The sequence below is a fragment of the Barbatula barbatula genome, assembly GCF_947034865.1.
Source record: "Barbatula barbatula genome assembly, chromosome: 24".
Classification (NCBI taxonomy): Eukaryota; Metazoa; Chordata; class Actinopteri; order Cypriniformes; family Nemacheilidae; genus Barbatula; species Barbatula barbatula.
Genome location: NC_136787.1, coordinates 1,775,172 through 1,795,042, shown reverse-complemented (window position 1 = coordinate 1,795,042; position 19,871 = coordinate 1,775,172). Strand labels below are relative to the sequence as shown.

At 40.0% G+C, this 19,871-nt stretch overlaps 1 protein-coding gene across 2 annotated transcripts in view; it reads left to right on the top strand.

Annotated features, from left to right (window-relative positions):
• cntfr (ciliary neurotrophic factor receptor) overlaps nt 1-19,871 on the top strand; it is a 122,232-nt gene that overhangs the window by 86,661 nt on the left and 15,700 nt on the right. For both annotated transcript variants that reach the window (XM_079448443.1, XM_079448444.1), the window contains 3 exons: nt 11,628-11,745; nt 13,159-13,325; nt 15,218-15,381. In XM_079448443.1, coding sequence (XP_079304569.1) covers nt 11,628-11,745; nt 13,159-13,325; nt 15,218-15,381 — 449 coding nt within the window. The remainder of the gene's footprint in view (nt 1-11,627; nt 11,746-13,158; nt 13,326-15,217; nt 15,382-19,871) is intronic.

Here is a 19,871-nt window from a genome sequence, read left to right as displayed (position 1 = left end):
CAGAAGGAATTTTATTTCATTTTATTTTTAAATCTTACATGCATGCATAAATAAATCAATATTTATTTAAATATATTTGTTTCACATTGTGATTCGGTTACACAGTAATTGTTCTCTTGGTTGTGTTTTGTTCAAACGTTCGTCAAGTGTTAAAAAACTGAGACCAGAAGTTCTTCTGAGGTAGTGTTACACCAGCTGTTAGCGTCATCCAAAGTAAACTATATATGGATAAGTATTTTTTAAAATATATGATATACCGTCAAAGAATGTTCTGAAACTATGGGAAGGCTTATGACAAGGACATATAGGACAATGCAAAGGTTTGCAAAAGTCATGCTCCCTTATGCGATTTTATGGATTACTATCTCTTAAAAGCTCCATCATCATTGTCTATAGTGTCTGAGCACCTGGAGGCTACAGAAATGTACATTAACCTAAATTACCTAAATTATGATGTTACAGATGGTCTCGTCTTTTCTCCAGAGCCTGATTCATTTAAATCTTTTTGGCCTCAGCTTTATGTGGAAGGCTGTTTTATTTACTCTAAGATTAAAAGAAACTCTTTAGAAAGACCTCTGTTACACAGGGAATAAATTATTGGAATAGCGAACATTTAATTTAAAAAAGCTACATTTTTCTCCAAGAGCCAATTAATAGACTTGTCTTTACAAAAGGTTTCAGATGTTTTCCTACTGTATCTCTGTCTCTCACTTCTGGTAAGCAAAATTAAATATGTGCCAGACGTGCAGAGGGGAATCTGGTTAGATTTCTGTAAATTCTTCAGTGTGCACAAAGTTCTTTCTTAATGTTTCTTGGTTTTTTTGGTCCTTTAATTGCATTTTCCAATTTGTAAATGGACCAGATGTCTGTGAGTGAATCTGTCCGACTCTCCGGAGATGGAAGCCGACCGTCTGGAGAGCCCAGGTGATTTGTTCTCATTGTGGACGTCGATGCCATTAATTGAGACAGAGAACTCGGGGTCTGGCCGGCCCATAACTCCAGACCCTAATGACAATTGCATATTTTCCTGGTGGTGTTTTGCAGATCCAGACAGGCCAATTCTGTATTGTTTGGGGTAATGTGGGCGGGAATGTCTTTAGTGAAAAATAATGCAGCATGTATGCAGTTAATGAGCCCTCGGTCAGAGACATTTACCAGCGGCTGCACTTTTTTTTGTTTGACTTCGTTTTCCTCAGATCGGAGTTTGAGTTTGAATGTACTTTATAGACATATTTAACAATAGAATTCCACCTCATTGGTCTTCACAATACAATATAAAATGGACATTCATATACTGTACACAGTGTTAAAGCCAATTGTTCTTTATACAGAACCTTGCACGTGGAGGTTAAGTAAAAAAAGTCTTGAATTATAATGGTGCTTCAATAGCGGTCTACACTAATGGCCAATCCTTATATAAATAGAGTCGCCAGTGGCAGAAACTGTATAGAAACAAAACAGTACATTTTGTGGTATGTACACAAAATTTCCCTATTTAAAGAAACTTAAATTGTACATATTTGCAGTTATTGACAGCTAACTAAATTCCAGATGTATTTATTCGGCCTGACAGAAAGATGAATTAACAAACTCTACTTTGAAAAGACAAACCTACCCCAGTTTAGCATCTGGCAGTGTTGGCCAATTATACTCCAGAACATCATCATCTTAGAGACCTACAGCACCTACTTGATCCTGTAAGGATGCTAGGGGCTGTGTATGTGATGATAACATGCATCGAACAGTGATGCAAGATGCCATAATCCATTTTTCTTTAATCCCCATATTTAAAATGCATTTTATAAATGTCTCAGAGCTTGCAGCTGGCTGCTTTGCTTTGCCTCCAAGCTCTCAAACTTGTTAACTTGTGCACTCAAATAAATTCTAGCTCCATCTACATTTGTCATTCAGATACACTAACAGTTTTAATATTTTTTGTGGTTGCCAGTTAACGTTTGCTTTGTCAGCTTATGTATAATGGCCATATAACATTTCCATATGAAATGATTTATTTTGAGGCTACAGGAGTAAAATCTCAGTAACACACTGAACTGAAGGTGGATGGAAGAGAGGCGGCTAAGCTGAAAGGGATGTTTGGGGGCATAGCGACTATGGTGGGGGTAAAACTCTCTGAAGTCTATTCATGGCCCAGTGAATCAATGGAATTCATTCTTTTTGAAAATTTGCAGCATTCAAAGCAGCCTGGTACACAAATGGCCACTGTCTTCTTGCTAAATGTGTAATTTGTCAGTCGGGACAGACCAAAGGATGACCGGCTATCAGGTACATACTGTGGGTATTGGACATCATCCCTCCTCTTCTGGGCTTTGTGGAATTTAATGTTTATGTTGGGTTAGGTGCTGGCTTTAAAAAACCTTTACTTAACTTTATATCCTTTTTACAGAAATTGCAGACATCTCTTGAACTGTGACTAATTTTCACTTTGTTCCAAAGTTGCATTTAGGTCCCGATATGTAATTATAAGCAGTGAGATCATTTAGGCTGTCATTGCGGCGCAGAAATTAAGTCCCCAATGTGACTCCTGTAGGGATTCTTGGCTTACCAATCAGAAATGTTAATCTGCTTGATATTTTCACAAGAACACCGCAGAGGGAAATGTCAGAAGAAATGGTAAATATTAAGGGGAACCATTCAACATAACCTGTCATTTTCCTCTCAAGGAAAATTAGACTGAAATTAGAGAGCACTTTGTTCTCCTGCTGCCCCATTATAAAAAAATTCACCCTTGTATCAGTTTTCATCTGGCAAGTGTTCCTCGGTTGAAGTCGTATTTCTAAGGCAAACCACAGCTTCGAGGTCGCCCTTGGAAATATACAGAAGTAATAGAATCTTGAGCCCACAGGTCAAAACCCCAGACGGATTTGGGTACATTAAAATTCTAGTTGAAATTGAGGCATTTTAAGGGAGCACTGTCCATCCAAGAGATTGATAAATTAAGCTGTCCGGCATTCCGCCTGACAAACGGCCCTTTCACGTGGCAGCCATGAGATTTGCAATCCATTCACATGCCAACATCTGTAGGAACTGCCCACCCATAACTGATTGCCTGTAATAACACCTTTCTGGGGTTCTTTTTCCACATTGAGAAGAATTCTGTCGTGCATTTGAAGCTTTAAAGCTATTCCCAAAACCCAGACTGGTATTTTGGACTAATCCTCTCACTGGGACTTCTAATCCTTGGTTTAAACTTTAAACTTTACCAGTCGTTAATTAAACACTGAGTGGTAAGACCAACTTTGTGCCTTTGTCAAATTTGGCATACAGGAACTGAGCTGTCCACAAATGCCAGCGTGTCATTGTCAGGGTTCGTAGGGTCATGAAAAACCTGGAAACGTTATGAAATTTTAAAATTGAACTTTCCAGATCTGAAAAAGTGTTGGAAAACGAACAAACCCAAAAAGTTTTGGAAAAGGCATGGAAATCATCCAAAGAATACCTGTAAAAAATTAAATATGTTTAACTACTAATTTTAACTATAGCTAATTGGTAAACGCAAATGTCTCTGATAAATTGTGGATGATTCAGGACGTGAAAAATGTTGACTCTTCAAAAAACCATTAATCATTTCCAACATGGGAGAGGCAGCGTTAAGTAGCCACGCTAAAGGCGCGAAGCACCAGTCTGCTGTTTCGCACTTTGAACCCCATCACCAGGTTTTTTAATTCGAGTTACGCCTGACACCCACTGCCAGCTGCGTTGCTTCACTTAAATACTCCATCAAACAAGGGACCATTTCGGATTATGTGTCAAGAAACGAAGCCCTAACTGCAGAGCTTTTGTATGCACTAAAGGTGGCTAATTCTCACTTCTCTTATAAATCGTGTGAAGATGTAAGGCAAGCTTTTCATTGTATGCTTCCAGATTTGCATGCGGCAAACGTAAATGTTTGTATATTTGCACATTTGAACTGGCTCCTTATTTAACTTTGTCAAGAAAAATGTATAGGCAGACCGAACGTTAATTGGAAAGTTTGCAAAATACTCCAGAAACAGGTGCAAGATGATGTGGGAAAAAGTCTAACTAATGTTAATTAGCATCGGTTCGTGTGGATTATACATACTGCACAATGCAATTTTAGATTTACATTTGGGAATTTAGCAGATGCTTTTATCCAAACTGAAAGGCAAATTTTAAAATGATTTTTATTCTTTATTATGTATACATGGAATTTTCTGGGTCATGAATTTTGCCTTAATAGTAATGGAGAAGTCATGGAAATGTATTGGTAAAAATGTGTATGAATCCTGCATTGTATATGTCCATACCCCCTCACCTCAGTAAAGATACATCCTGACATCTTACCTGCCCTCTCCATTATATAGCGGACTGATGGGCCAAAACTGGATGAAAACAATCCTGCATAGCCATGGGTTCCTGAAGCACCCATGTGGCGGGAAATGCCATTTGCGTTTGGGCCTGTCAGAGTGGATTACCTTGGTATTTTAAGCTGATTCACTCTCATCCCTGCTCGACCCACATGGCTTCAGACCGTCTATGGTGTACCAATTTTCAGCTCAGTTTGCTCCAGCTGCTGGCATAATAAGAAGTCTGCCTCTGAACGGAACACATCTGCAAGTGTCTGTGGCAGAACTAGGTGGCTAAAAACCCACAGGTTTCGTCGCTCTACTGACAGAGTGAGTCTAAACGGAACCTCTACTGTCATTTTCAATGGATCAAAACCAACGGTCTGCGGTTTACCCTGCCTTCCGCTGCTAGTCTGCAGCAGACATATTGAACAGTGTTCCTTATTTTGAGTCAAAGAGGGCTTTGCATGAGCAAATTCCTGAATGATCAGAAACAATGGTTAGTGATCAGCAGGGGTAGACCGGGCAAGCGTTCGAGCTTAGTGGTCTCAAGCAGAAACCCACCACACTCCCCCTCACAAGACCCTCTTTTATCAGTCTTTAACCCCTAAACCACTGCCCCTCCTAACTCAGATCCTAATAGCTGGTAAGTTTCTATGACAAAGGGAACAAACAGGCATGTAATACCGCCCGTTCCTTGCAGATGACACAGGGGACAGGAATGTGAAAGGGTTGGGGGGTGCTGGTAAGTAAAAGGCAGGGAGCAAAGAGCCGGCAGCCAGAGCCCACTGTCAGATTAGAACCATTAGCATGACTGTGGAATGACAGGGAGCTCTGTCCACACAATGACCATCATTAATCCCCTGCCTTTCAGGGATATATATGGAATATTACATTGTCTGATCAGCAGCACATCATACTGTAGATCTGACCTGAACTTCTCAGCTGTTCACATTAAACATGCCACCAAATCACAGTTCATTTGGGTCATACCAGAAATATGCTTGACTGATTACTAGCTTGATATTTCAGTGCTAGATAATCCTAGACTAATTGGAGTGTTGTGAAACACTGAAGTTGTCTGTCCTCTTCAACCAGATGCTTAAAATCTATTTTATAAACAAGCCGAAAGGTGAGGGGGGTTGAAGTTGTCAGCTGACTGATCAGCTACTTGAGTTTAATACCAGCTCAGTCAGGCTTGAGGCCCAACTACACTGGCTAAAACCAGCATGCCATTTTTGGATCGCTTACGTATTCAGTGAGTTCAAATGTCGATTGCACTCTTGTCCCTCAGTAAGCTGTACATTTTAATGCATTTACCCATACACATGGAGAGAGACCCTCACCTCATTGAAGACCACCCAAATTCTTCTTAGTTGTTACTTTGTCCATGCTGTTGTCTAGTCCATTTACCTCTCCACCTCTCATTCATCCGTCAGCCCCTCCCTCTTTGTTTTTCCACCACATGCTCAGCAATCATCAGTCTTCCTCTCTGCATTTCTGTCAAATTAGCCACTCGTGATGACCTGCTTGAGACGGCAACTGCCCCTAATGACTTTCCCTCCTCGCCACCCCATCAGATATCTGTCTGCACATTGGGTCTTTTAACATTGTATCTGAATAGAAGGATCACAAGTCTTGTTGGTTTGCCCTTCGGAGAGACTATGGACCGTCAAGAATGAGATGCAAAAAATGATTGTTCGCGAAATCCAGACAGAATCATCAAACATAGACTTGTGCTCATTTTCTCAACTCATTTCTGTGTTCTCTTAAGTAGTCCTGAGTCCCTAGAACCAAACTCTATTTGTGGTATTCCCTCTGGAGAGACCCGAACTTTTCACCTCATCTGAATCCCTCAAATTTCCCTTATTTCTTTGATAATCATGATGGTTAAGGGACAGTGCAAGAAAGGCCTTGTGTGAAACCGAACTGCTATTTTTTCCACTGCACGCTAATGGCTTCGATATAAAAAATGACTGCCTTGAGGTTTAGTCTCAGAGTTTTATTCATGTATTCCACCTCTGTACAGATGGCCCCTGCTCTAGTCACTGCATATGTACAATGTGTGTTTATCAGCTTTGAAATCCCCCTTAGAGAGTTTAGTAGTTTTCTAGCACAATTTCACTGAAGTGGATATGATTTAGGTCTGTTTGGTTTGGTCATAGCAGCCTTGTAGGGATAAGAAAGGACAAATGATGATCGGAGGTGGTAATGCTCGGGTGTGCATTAACTTTCGAATAATTGAACGGGCCAGAGTCAATTATTCCACTTATACCACGGTTACCACACCACAGGACATTGTTCAAATGTTTAATTGTTTAATGTTTAATATTATCACCTTTAAAATGCTATTGATGGTAGGACTACTTTCTTGCGCATCTCATTTCAAGCCTCCATTAGAGCGAATGGCCTCGGAAGCTTGAGCCGCTGCTACGTGGTGTGTGTGTGAGAGATCTGCTGCGTGTTTGCAGTAATGTGACAGAAAAGTCAGTGATAATAAATTATATATACCTCGTATTGTTTCTACCATCAGCAGTTAAGAAAATCTGGCAAACTTTTAAAAGAGTAGGTCTATCCATTTATATTTATAAATATAGCTTTCCTGTGGCTCAGTGGTTAGCACATGGTGCTAGCAACACCAAGGTCATGGGTTTGATCCCATTTTGACATTATAAACATCAGATCAAGAGCAGTGTGCTGTGTGCGGTAATGGCATGCAGGCTTCACTTATAACCTTTTCTGTTGTTTCAATTTGACGAAGTGCTATAGAATTGTTATGCGGTCAGCAGACCTGTAACACCTTCAAATGTGTGCATTTATAGAAAGTTAATGCATAGTCCTAGAACTTTTGTCAACCAATCAGATTGGAGCATTCAACAGCCCTGTGGTATAACTCTTGATAATGTATACCCAGGTGTGATGTGGGTTGTTGGGAATGTTATGACTTATCTGGGAATGTTTGTGTATTGTTATTCAGCAGTGGTAATCTCAATATAGTGCTTGCTGAGTATTAAGAGGTTGAAAAGAGACAACAATGAAAGGAACCCGTTTAAAGTGGGGATTATAGTGGCCACATAAAGTATGTTTCCCTGAACATTCAAGAACCTAATCCACACCTAAAATATACACAGGTAGGATTTTTATTGCGTTACGTAACAAATATTAAACCAAGTAGTGTCTGTAAACAGATGACGCTAGACGTTTTCTCAGAGAGAACTTAAAGTTTGCAGTGTTGCATGAGGGAGCTATGTGGTGTCCATATACTTTTTGGGGCCATTGAATGAATTCCTTTTTAACTGCCAATTGCGTTTAACCTATTCGAACCACATTGTTTGTAGTTTCTGCCTGTAGCTTTTAAAGGGACGGGAACATGTCACGCTAAATTAGTGTTTTTTAATGGGTAAGAAAATTGTCTGAACCCAATGATGTAGAGCTGCTGAGAGCTGGTTTGTATTACTAGACCACCCTGACTGACAACATGTTGAGTGAAAACAACAGCACCTTTCCTTTTAAGAAGCCAGGCTTTTAAATAGTCTTGTGTTGTCTGCAACTTAGACTATTAAACGGATTGTTAGCACTATGGACTGTTAACACTGCGCAGTATATTACTCTTAGATTTATTGTCACCTTGTGGCACTGGATTTGGCCAGATTGAAGCTTTGCTATGAAATTGTTTTGAAAGATTGCTGACTCGACTTTTTCCTGTCCCATTTGCTAATGTCTGTCAGTTTCTTTGGCATGACAAAACATACAGTCAAGTGGGAGAAATGTTTTACAGACAAACACATGGAAGAAAGTGTTGCCTTGTTTTCTTTTTTTCCAGAGGGGGAGGTGGGTTGTATCAGCTAGTGCCCTGTGACTCAGTATATTCTCAATGCAGATGAATAAATGATTATTTGTACTACATTTATTGTATTACACTTCATGTAACAGCAGCCCTCTATCTTTTTTATATTGGACATTTGATTGGAATCAGGGGCATATGATGAATTTGCATGCTTGCACGGGCAAAGTGAAGCTATTTTTTACCTGCCAGCCAGGCACTTTCTGTGTAAGACATGCACTGTGACTAATTTATGATGATGGTTTTAACCTCCTACATTCTGAGCCTATTGTTGAGTGCAACAACAAAAGCACAATTTAGGGTGATAGACATCTTTAAAAAAAATTATATTACATTTACATTACAACCTTTCAAACAAACACCAACTGCTTGCTTCTTCATATTAAGTTGATCAGTTGTCCTGCATCTGACAGTGGTCTATAGGTGTGGGAGTTGGACAAGACCACTTTAAGCATTTATCGCAGCTGATCCGCATTCCCCTTCAGGTAGAGGCCGTCCAACTGGACCCCGTCGTCCCCACATTGCTCTGCTTTCAATCCCTGAGCACATAGCCCGCATTCCAGACGCGTCATGGGGGGAGGTCGCACCCGCCTTTGACAGATCAGCAGTTAGTGATGATAGTGCTAGCCGCCTGGGATTCACTTGCTCGCCTTTCATGTGGGCTGGCGGCTTGACGTTTGTCAACTGACCCCTAAAACCGCGTCTTTCATAGCACTGGCCTTTTAATGGCCTCGGATTAGGGAGCAGACAGCCGGCAGAGCAGGGGGGTCGTAAGCACTGCCCTTCTATTGCATTCTGCAAGGCAATTGTATCCATTCTTTCATGACCAGGTGAAATCTATAGCCACTGCGTCGATCTTTGAGTGTGAGAAACTATTTACCTGATGTGCCCAGGGTCACAGAATCACAAATAATGCTGTCGGCACGCTGAGTGACAGGTAGGCTTTGGATGTAAAGTGGGGTTAAACAATAAGCAGCTGGGGTCAAAGGCAAATGTTTTCATATGTTTTATTTAAATTACATCAATATAGAAAAGCAGGACTCCGGAAAGGCTGGGAAGGGAGTTTTTCCACCAGTAAGTGTACTTTGTCTGACAGCTAAATTGCCTCTTTTCGTTGACTTCTGCAATTATCAGCTTTTATTACAAATAGTACTTAACTTTCTCTTTTTGTATGAGGAGTTTGAAGGGTATCATTTACCGGCTCTTTATATGATATGATAGCCCTCCGCTTGCGTAGGGTGGAGTCTTGTTAACCATAATGTTTTTGTGTAAAACTCCTGTTTTAAATGTTTTACATTCTTGAAATTCAATCACGTTATATCCTGTGCCGTCTTACTGAGTTTAATAATGGTTGTCACACATTTTATGTATTACAGTATATGACATTACCTTTCAAATGAGTTAAAAAAGCCTGGTCATAATTCACTTCATAAGCAAAAGACAAAATAACAACAAATTTCTTACATGCAGACGATGAGGCCTGTTTTAAGACAATTAAGTTGTTTTGCAGTGTGCAAAGTATTATGTACAGGAAAAACATCATTCTCATTACTGTATAGCAACAAAAGATTATACACCACACTAATGTTTGCTTTGAATTGTGTTTGCGTCCAGATTTCATAACTGTATTATTGACCCTAATTTTCAGGAAAATAATCTCAACAGGCTCTTCCATGTGCAAACATTTTCTTTCAACAATCTTTCCTTTTGATTTAGTGACTGAGACCTTTCCTTTGTTGCGCCTCTCCCAATCGTTTCCTACAATACCACCAAAGTCCCTTAAGTAACGCTTTTGTTTAACTTCTCCACACCTCCGGCTAACGCTGTTACTTTGGCACTGGTAGCTTAGATGAAATCACTCGTATAGGAAAGAACGCTGAAATATGTCTTTGTTGTCTCTTTTAGAACATTCTGGTCTTCCAAAAAGGGTGAAAGAAAGAAAAAACATAAAGGAGACAATAGATGTGTTGCTAGGCTGCAAATTCTCACAGAAAAGCAACCTTCTTTTGTTTTGTGGCTTTTGCCTCTTTGGAGAATGTCTTTGAGATGTTCTTCTGTTTGGATGGTCGTGCATTCTCTTTCGGGAAGGGCGGGGAGTGAAAGGGGAGGGTTCCGGTGGTTTAAGCCGTCAGGGACGAGGGTCTGTGAGCTGTCAGCGTGCCCGTTTGGCCTGAGGGTGAGGAAGACCTCCTGTGGTCTGAACTCTATGGAGTAATGGACCTCCTGAGTAGAAAGCGGCATAAGCTCAAGGCAGGAATGTTAGGGCAAACGCAACACGCTACTCTGACAAGTGTTCTGCTACCTTGTGCATTCACCTCTGTGTATTTTCTTCATCAGCGATTCCAGATGTCCAGATCGCTAGTCTGTCCATTATAATGTGTGGAGGGAGGTCACCCTGTTTCTGCTCAGTATTCCTGTTCTTTGCTCAACAAAAGGCCAGAACTCAATTGGTAATTGATTCTCCAATGGTGACTTATGCATTGAACAAGTTGTTTTGCACAAAAGCGGCATAGAAATTTAAAAAGCAAAAGAAAGGTAAAAAGCTGTCCATATTCACCTGTTTCTTAAACCTAAAACAGTGAAACTGACCTGCTCTGTGGTTACTAGCTACTAGTGGTGGGCACTTGAGGAACCAAGTCTTCCTTCATTTTCATTTATATCCCAAGTGACTTGTGGTGCATGCAAGGTGCATTTACAGTATATCAGCATTTGTGTTCCCTGGAGCCATGACCTTTGCTGTGCTAACACAACTGAGTTATAGCAGTAGTTGTGATTGATGTTTTATATCTTGGGTTTCAAGGTCACTTTGAAATGTTCTTCAGTTTATATCTTATTTCAAGATCATTGCAAGTTCTCACTTATTCAAAAGATAGATAACATGAAGCCAAAGCCAGACTAAAAGCGTATCTCTCTACCATCCTCTCTTCCTCTCTCAGAATTCAAAGCCAGCCTCATCAAATCACGTCTAGAAAGTGTTGTGTGTCTAAGCTGGCAGCTCAGTGCTGCGTTTAGAGCAATCAAAGTTCGAAGGGGAGCCCAGAGGTGAGCTTATAAACAGGTTTGTTTCTTACGGGCTCTAGTTGGTCGGGCCCCTGGGGGCCAATGGAGATGAGAAAGGGGAGGAAGGCGCTGAACAGCTAACAGGGCTTAAATCACCCTCCATTTCACACACAGGGACACATGGGAAGGGGTAATCTTATACATCACCCTGGCAACCAGTCCAACTCATCAGTTTCAATTCTGGCACTGGTGGGTATGGTCCAGTGGAGCTCGAAGAAAGGGCTCTAATCTGGAAGGAGGGCATGGGCGGTTATTACATTTCCCCCTTTTCCTTTCCCACTTGATGCTTGGACTGGGGGAGGTTTTAGGGTTTACACAACTAAAGAAACTCGGGATATCATAAAAAGGCCTTCAGCTGACAAAGTAATGATGTTTTCCTCCTTCTGCTTTATTCCCAGTTCCACCGAAGGAACCACTGGTGACATGTCGATCAAATACCTACCCTAAAGGATTCTACTGCACTTGGGATCTTCAGCATCCCCCAAACATCCCTACAGACTACGAAGTTGATGTCCAGTAAGATCTTTTTCTGTCTCTCGTGTTCAACCCCAACTTTCTCTCCTCCCACCCTTTTTGTCATGTCATGCCCTCTCATGTTGTAGACACAGCGGGTTCATCTATATCAGTGATGCTCTGTGCTGAGAGGCCTGTCTGGCTCTAAGTGCTGGAACTCAAGGCAGTATAAGTGGGTTTGATGAAGAAATCTCAACGAAATGCGCCTACAGTCTAACTCTGAGCACAGACCGCATGTCTCTCAACCCATTTCTCTCGACCTATCTGTACAGCTTCAGTGTAGATCTCGGTGTATATCAATTATTTCCACATCAAAATTAAATGGAAAGCAATTGGAAACTTTTGATTAAGTATCCTGCATCTCATATATTTCTTTTGAAACAGATTCGCTAAGTTTGCAATCAAAAATCTGAATTAATATTATAATAAAAACTGAAACTTTTTCTCATCAAATGTACCCAAATTCAGATTATTTTACCTGTGTTTTACAGCTTCATACTATTAATGTTTTTTAACAATTGTCTCATTTGTTTCATTTCGCCAAGCAGAATTCTCAACCTCTGAGCAGTACCATTTTTCTTTGGGTATCCGCTGTAATATAAATATAGAGCATGCAACATAAGCAGGGGAAAACAGAGCTAAAGCGAAATTCTTCCAGTCCAACTGATGTCAGCAAGCAATTTCACAGCATGTGGTTCTTTAATAATTTTCTATGGCCAATTTGCTACATTTCAATCGCAATTACAAATAATCACTCCTCCACTGGATGGTTTGACAAAAGAAGTTTAATAATCATAGATTTTAATCAGACAACAGCAACCTCTATTAACCCCTATTAATAACAATTTAAGGGGAATTCATAAGAAATGTAGTTTTGCATGCTCTGCAGTTTAGGTCACCGTATATCGTATATTCGTTCATCAACATAACATGTGCACTTGACCTTTCACTAGAGCTTTCTGCCAGATCTAAATTCAATGATTTCGGCATGAGGTACGAACCGCTTATTGCCTTTATTAAGTGCCATTAAAGCTCAATAAATGTTTTTGCTCTTTGTGGACAGAGCTCATATTTGAGGTTTGAAGGTCAGCTATTTACAAGATCCCAGATGGTACCCTAGGGGCAGATAAATTTCAATTTCTTCTGTTATTATGGGGTACAACTGTTAAACATCCATTTGAAAATGGGTTTCTCTTCTGGCAAAAGAATGTTAGTATTGGTGATTCTATCAACGAAACACTGGAATCAACTGATGTTTAATAACTTATGATTTGGTGTCAGCGTTTTCCAGTGTGCATGGGACATCATAGTAATACCATGTCATTAGAGCTTCTCATCATATTTCAAGAACCCATGCAAGATATTTTTAAGAGGATGTCACGAGATCCTTTTTCTTGATTCTTTTCTATTTTTCAGACACAACCAGAAGCCTTTGGAGGTGCACAGAGACGAGAACCATAAAAACAGATGCCATGTGAAGTTTCCAGAAATGTTCTCCAGCTTTCCATACCGAGTAAATGTCACGGCCGTGAACGCCCTGGGAAGAGCCTCCACGGCTGTCAGCTTTGAAGAATCATCTATAGGTACACTTTGTCATTATCAATATTAATAAAACGATCATCATAGTCACTTTTGGCTTCAGGAAATGTTTTGTGGGGTTTAACCAGCTGACTAAGACAGGTTTACACCAAGAATGATCATTCTAAACATGACTATATTGATAACTCCATTTACACCGACAGAAAACACAATTCCCTTTAAATGTTATTGGATATTGATTGGTTGTCAATCTTTTATTGTAAATAGCTTGACGTCGTTCCTCTGCATAAGTTTCCTTATAGTTGTGGTGTGAACCCCACTATTCTTTTAATGTGGTATAAGCGGGCCTTTAGACCTGCAGTCATTTACATGGGATAAGCAGGGACCTGCGTGAAACATCTAGAACATATTTGCATGTCACTCTGGAAACCCACAATCACATTCTTATCTGAATGAATAACATCAAGCACTGGGGCAAAGAAAAATTAAGTATATCCAGTGTATTGGGTGGCTGGTGCGTTGTTGGAATGGCACCGGCAGCTAAATGAAGTTCTTACATGCATGGCTACATGTGTGCTTGACGGTAATAAAAATGCTAATGGAACCCGGATCACAGAATTGACAATGAAAATATTTCCCTTCCGCTTCAACGGTATATTTTCATATAATGTGGATTCATTTTCAAAATGTATTTGGCATGTAAAAGCTTAGTGATTTCATTTTAGAGTCAGTGACAAACATGCAACATATTGATGAAACTACATAAAATAAATTGCCTCACTGTAGAACTGAAGAATGCATATTATTAAGCGCTACAAGGCACTACCAAATAAAAATGAACCCTTAAACCCCACTACATCTACCGAATGTTCCCTGATAAATAAAACTACCCTAAGGTTGTTAGCTGGTCTATTTTGATAGTATTATGTTGATTTTGAGCCTTTTTAGCTCACCAGCTATCCAAACTAGATAAACACCAGCTTTGCCAGACTAGAAGATTAACTTGACCAGCAAAACAATGTCTAAAACCACTAATCTACAGAAAAGGGTGGTTTAAAACGGTTTGTTTTTAGCATAGCCCTTCGTCTTAGCCTACAAAATTTGCATTCGAATAGGCGACATCTAAACAACATCTACAGTGTTTAAAAGTCGTAAAGAGTGTTTAACTCAAGCCAGGTCATGGCCTGAGTGATAAATCCTGAAGCCACTATGTGTCCGCTATGAATAGTAAAGGGAACGGGGCTCAGAAACATCTCTTTGTCTTCTTGTGTGTGAGAGAAACTAAAACCGCAGAGCAAACAGAATGATCTTGGGCCACCACAGCTAGACATAAAGAATAAGGCCACTCTGTTGCACTCTGCTCATTTCCCATAAACCTTGGCTCTAAAATGCTCTCCTGATATTCAGCGGGCGCCTTTGCTTAAGTGACATGTCACAGTGTGGCTTCTTAAAAAGATGTGGGTATTTTGTCAATAATTTTCTGCTCAAGGGGAAGATCGTAAAGAGAAAATCTTGACAGCATTCATCATTTATCTATTACTCGATTACAGTATTTTGCTGGCGGCATTTGTCAAAAGTAGTATTTACTGTTAGCCTCTCTTTAAACTGTACTCTAGTTTTACCCTGCTGTAACTGATGATTTAATAGCTTCTGTGAGGTATTTAAGTCCAACCTAAACTATGTAAAAAGTTTTATTGAAAAACATTAATTCCTTTTGAAGTTCTGTTTTGTGGCAGCGGTGGCACGGAAAAAAACCAATTGACTTTTAATGTAATAGTTCATCCAAAAATGAAAACTTTAACACCATTCATTAGACTACAGTCATACCATTCCGAACCTGTATGACGCGAAAAGAGAAACACTTCCAGGTGAACCCATCCATTCAAATGTCTTTTATTAGTCATGAGCTTACATTGAAATTCCTTTGGTCCAACAGTGAAACCGGACCCCCCTGAGAAGGTGGTGGCCAAACCTGTAGCCAATAATGCACGAAGACTGGAAGTGACCTGGAGCAGCCCTTCTTCGTGGCCTGATGTGGAAAATTTCCCGCTCAAATACTTCCTGCGCTACCGGCCACTTATTCGAGACCAGTGGCAGCACGTAAGTCCAACTACAGTGTACTAATATTTGCATAAACCCATCCCTGGTGAGATGTCAAGAACAGCCCGAATGAAAATGAGCAGGGAGCGCAGAGATATCTCCCCTTATTGTAAACATATCACAACAAACAGATGTGATGAAAAGGAAGTTGAGACCTGATTGTAAATGTGAAGTGGAGTTGGGGATGGAGGAGGGTAATTTGGGTTTGAGCAACACGATAAGCGGCTGATGGCTGAATGAATTTAAAGCTGATAATGTGATAGCGTCATATTTCTATAGGTAGATGAGGACCAGCTCATGTGACCTGCCAGAACCAACGCTATACGCTTGATTTGAGAATTTGATTTGATGGTGGCCAGCTATGTCATTTTTTTGCAGCAAGGTTAAGAAATGATTTTACATAAAAAGCTGTGTGCTTTTATTGATTGACTGTGATTTTGAATCAATTGTCAGGTCTCTCCATGAGCTCAGTTGTGTCCATTCTAGTCCACAGAATGAGACTAGACATGTCCTTTGCTCACAATATAAGACAAACTTCTAATTTAGGTATTTTGTCAATTTTTAATATGTCGCTCTTAAACTAATCTAAAAGTAGGTCAATAACGTTAAACGATTGAATTCAAATTTGTTTGTCCATTTTTTTTATTGTCAGTGCATTAAATGCTTTTTTACATTTGTAACTCGCGTTATGGTTATGTGACTCCAAAACTGCCGAAAAACAGAGTAAATGAACTGCCTTGAGTGTGCTGTGATGTTAAACCAGGGATGATGCTGTACTTCACCACTGAGCATCTCGTTCCTGCCTACATGCAATCCAACCACTCAATTTTCAGAACAGCTATTACTCAGCGCTGCAAAAATCCCATTTGAGTTGTTTGAGGCCTCCGTTCCCCTAAAACAAACCGTATCAGCCCCAACACAAGCTTATATCAGCCTGCAGCAAAGACCATATTGAGCTCCATCACGACGAGTTGGAAACCTCATCAGTCTTCTGCAGGGCCGCATTTCAGCTGCGCCTCATATGTGCGCTCACGTAGTGTATCACCGAGAGGGGGCTCCGGCAGGATGAAAGAGCCAGTTCGGCACAGGGGAAGCGCCGTGTAGAAAACCATTCATTCTGCTGAGGAATGAGACAGATGGCAGTTGGAACGGACCTTGCTGAGCGATGGATGCCTCAAAGCTGCCTGGGATCCGACAACAAAATGTGGGATGGAAACAATTAAGTGTCTCAAATCACGCATGATGTTCTTGAATAGAGACAATTAATAAAGCACTTATATAGTAAGTGTCATATTAATAAACTGACGTTCAGTTGAAATTATACAAACGATACAAACACAATTGAATTAATAGAATCCCAAGTGTGTGCTCTCAGCAATGGTTTAAAAACCAAAGACGATCTCACTACTAATTTACATTATTGGGGTGTAAAGCACAGTCATGTGTCACAAAGAAAATGTCATAAAAACTAAAAACGTCAGGTAAATTGTGACTTTTCTGGCTTAAGATACAGAACCAAAAAATAGGCTGCCATCTGTTTTAAAAGCAGGAAAACTACAAACAATATTAAGAATAATTTTAGATATAATTAGTTTTATTGAGTCTACTCCACTATTTAACACAACAACTATATTACAAGTAACAGTATTTTATTTATAATAGCTTCATTATAGAGCAGAAATGCTGTTTTGAATAGTGGCTTGGATGAATGACTGGACTGAGAAATTCAACGGATCAATGTTTCTCCTCAGCTGTATTTGATTGAGCTTGAAGTGAAGAGTCATATGTTACTGCGGAGCTTTAAAAAGCATTGACATTTACCACATGAGCAACGGAAGTTTGGAGTAATTAAACGAAAGATTTGCATACTTTCACACCTGTCGAGTGATGAACTTTGCAACTTTTCATTTCCTCAGTGGTGCGAGCTTAAAAGATATTTATTTAAAACGGGAATCAGTGACCTTCTCTTTCAAAACCCTTTTGTGTTTAAATAAGAAAAGTCACTTGGTTCAACTGTCTCTGATAGGATTGTTTATATATACATGCTGTCTGTGCTGTTTAAGCATCCAATTCAAATTCAAAAGAAGGAAATTGTCCTTTTACAGGGTGGTTATGAATGCTATAAGAATAAGGCAGACATCACGCTGCATGTAAACACCATTATGATACCCGTCATATCTTTGTGTTATTAGAAATGAAGCGTTAAGACAAAATTCTACATGCAGTGTCGTTTTTGTGTCAATTCAGATGCTCTTATTGGGTTAATGGAATAGAATAGAGGGTCTAAAGATACGTTATAAGAACGTTTTTCTGAGAACGCGTGCAATATGCAACAGCACATACAACGAGTGACCATTGGTTAAAGACAGAAATGCAATGGAATAGTTGGACTAAGGTATGGGTGCATTTCACTATCGTTTGAGTTGGCGGTAAAATCGTGTTTTTCGTGAGCTATCCTGAAGAGAGACGTGCGTGATGGATTGAAAAGGATAAGAGAAAAAAGGCACGAGACAGCTGTGAAATGACTGCATATGTTTCACGCTCTGTCTCTTGTTCGGGAAAGCAGCAGGATAGAGTGCAAAAGAACAGAGGCTTGGGGGGGATAGGGGGGAAAATGTTGCAGCGGGCCATTTTTCTTCTGCGCTCCTTTCATTCCCAGAAATGATGTATTTAAACTTGCGCTTTAACAAGCCGCTGTGGTGCCACTCAGCCAAATGAGAAACAATCTGCTCTTGACCAGTGGGGGCTTCTGGGAGCTGTAGCTCAGAATGAATCTACTCTGTTAGAGGCCAAGCTCCACAAAGCACCACCCAGCTTCAGGTGACGGAACCGTGATTTTATAGTATTTGGGCTGTTGCTTTTGGTGAGCGCAATTGAAAATAATATAAAAAGCGATGCCAAAATGCACGGCAGAATTTGCACAGCATTCTAATTGCTGTGAGATGATGGGTTTTCTATTTGCCTTACTGGAGTTCATTTGAGCACATGGTAGCAGTCTGGTGTAGCCAGACTTTGGACCATCAGCATAAGGTCTGGTCCACATTGTAGCATATGGCGTGCTGTGGTCCACAACCTAGTGAGCTGCCTACAGAGACAGCATTTTAGGGTGTTACAGTAAACACTTACTCAATAAAACTGTTCGTGGAAAGCAAAGTTACACTATTAAAAATAGAGGTGTTTCATAGCGAAGAGCCATTTTTTGTTCCACATACAACCATTTATTCAAAAGATCTTTAAAAAAACATCTCTTTCCTACCTTTTCATAATTGAAAGAATTGGTTATTCGGATGTTAAAAGTTTTTATGGAACCTTTTAGACTTCGAAGAACCTTTTGAAGCACCTTTATTTGTAAGAGCGTAACATACATTTTAGAATAACACCTTCTTTTTTTAAAACAATCCCAAAATATGCAATGTTGGCAAATCAACCGACCAAAATTGCATCCTTGATATCGAGAACACATCAGGGTACTTTCATGCGTTCTCTGTTCTTGAGTATTGGAACAGGACTTTGACGGTTTTTGATGACTTAGAGCGAGAACACACGGACACAAGACCAGAATGCATATTGAGAACGGCCACTATATTGAAAGTCATACAGACACATCCAATGCAATTACATTTAAAAGCTGCTGTTCTAGTGGAGAATATTTCTTGCTTCTAAGTACATCAAACAACACTCATGAATATTGTTCAAAGGTTTTAAGTAAAATCCTGTGGCTAGTTCTTTTTGAAGCAGTAGCAGTAGTTTCGAAAACAACACGTTGTTTGCTTTAAGACAGTAGTATGCATCATATGTCCCTCAAATGGTTCGTGGAGGTCCTATTTAAGGCCAAGAACAGCATGCTATTTTTATAATAAGTACATCACAATTACTACGATTTTATGGACAAAACACAAAAAAATTCCAGTTGAGAGTGTTGTTTACTAAATGGCTAAAACTAAATTAATATTTCCAAAGATGTGATGCCACAAACGCAGTGAACAAGTCCTTCTCTGAAGCGCTCGATGTAGTTAACAAAAACAGTTTGAGTATGTTTCGTAATTGTTTCGCTTTCTAAAAGATACGTAATTGTGTATTATTTTACTAACAAACCCTAGAGAATACACAAGAGCAGGGTGCAATTATTGCCTCAGCGTTATTTTTCCTCTGTGTTTTTTTTGTTTTAATGGAGAGACAGGTTCAAATATCAGCGCACTTATGCTGATTTATTGACTAGCGGACCATGTTTCATAGGACCCATTAGCCATTAGCCTGTGAAGTCAGTTAGCAGTCACAGTTATGATATCACTCTATGCCTCTCCACGCCAATGCTGAATATATCGGACGGCGGTGAGTCACGGATTTGTGCCAGGGGGAAATGAGATGCCTGCCCTCTTGCCTTCTGCCTTTGAGTGTGCGTATGTGTGTTCAAGCCATCATGAAGTGAGGGGCCCTCACAACTTTGTTAATAGCACGTAAGCGGCTACAAGCTAATTAAGCAGCACTGT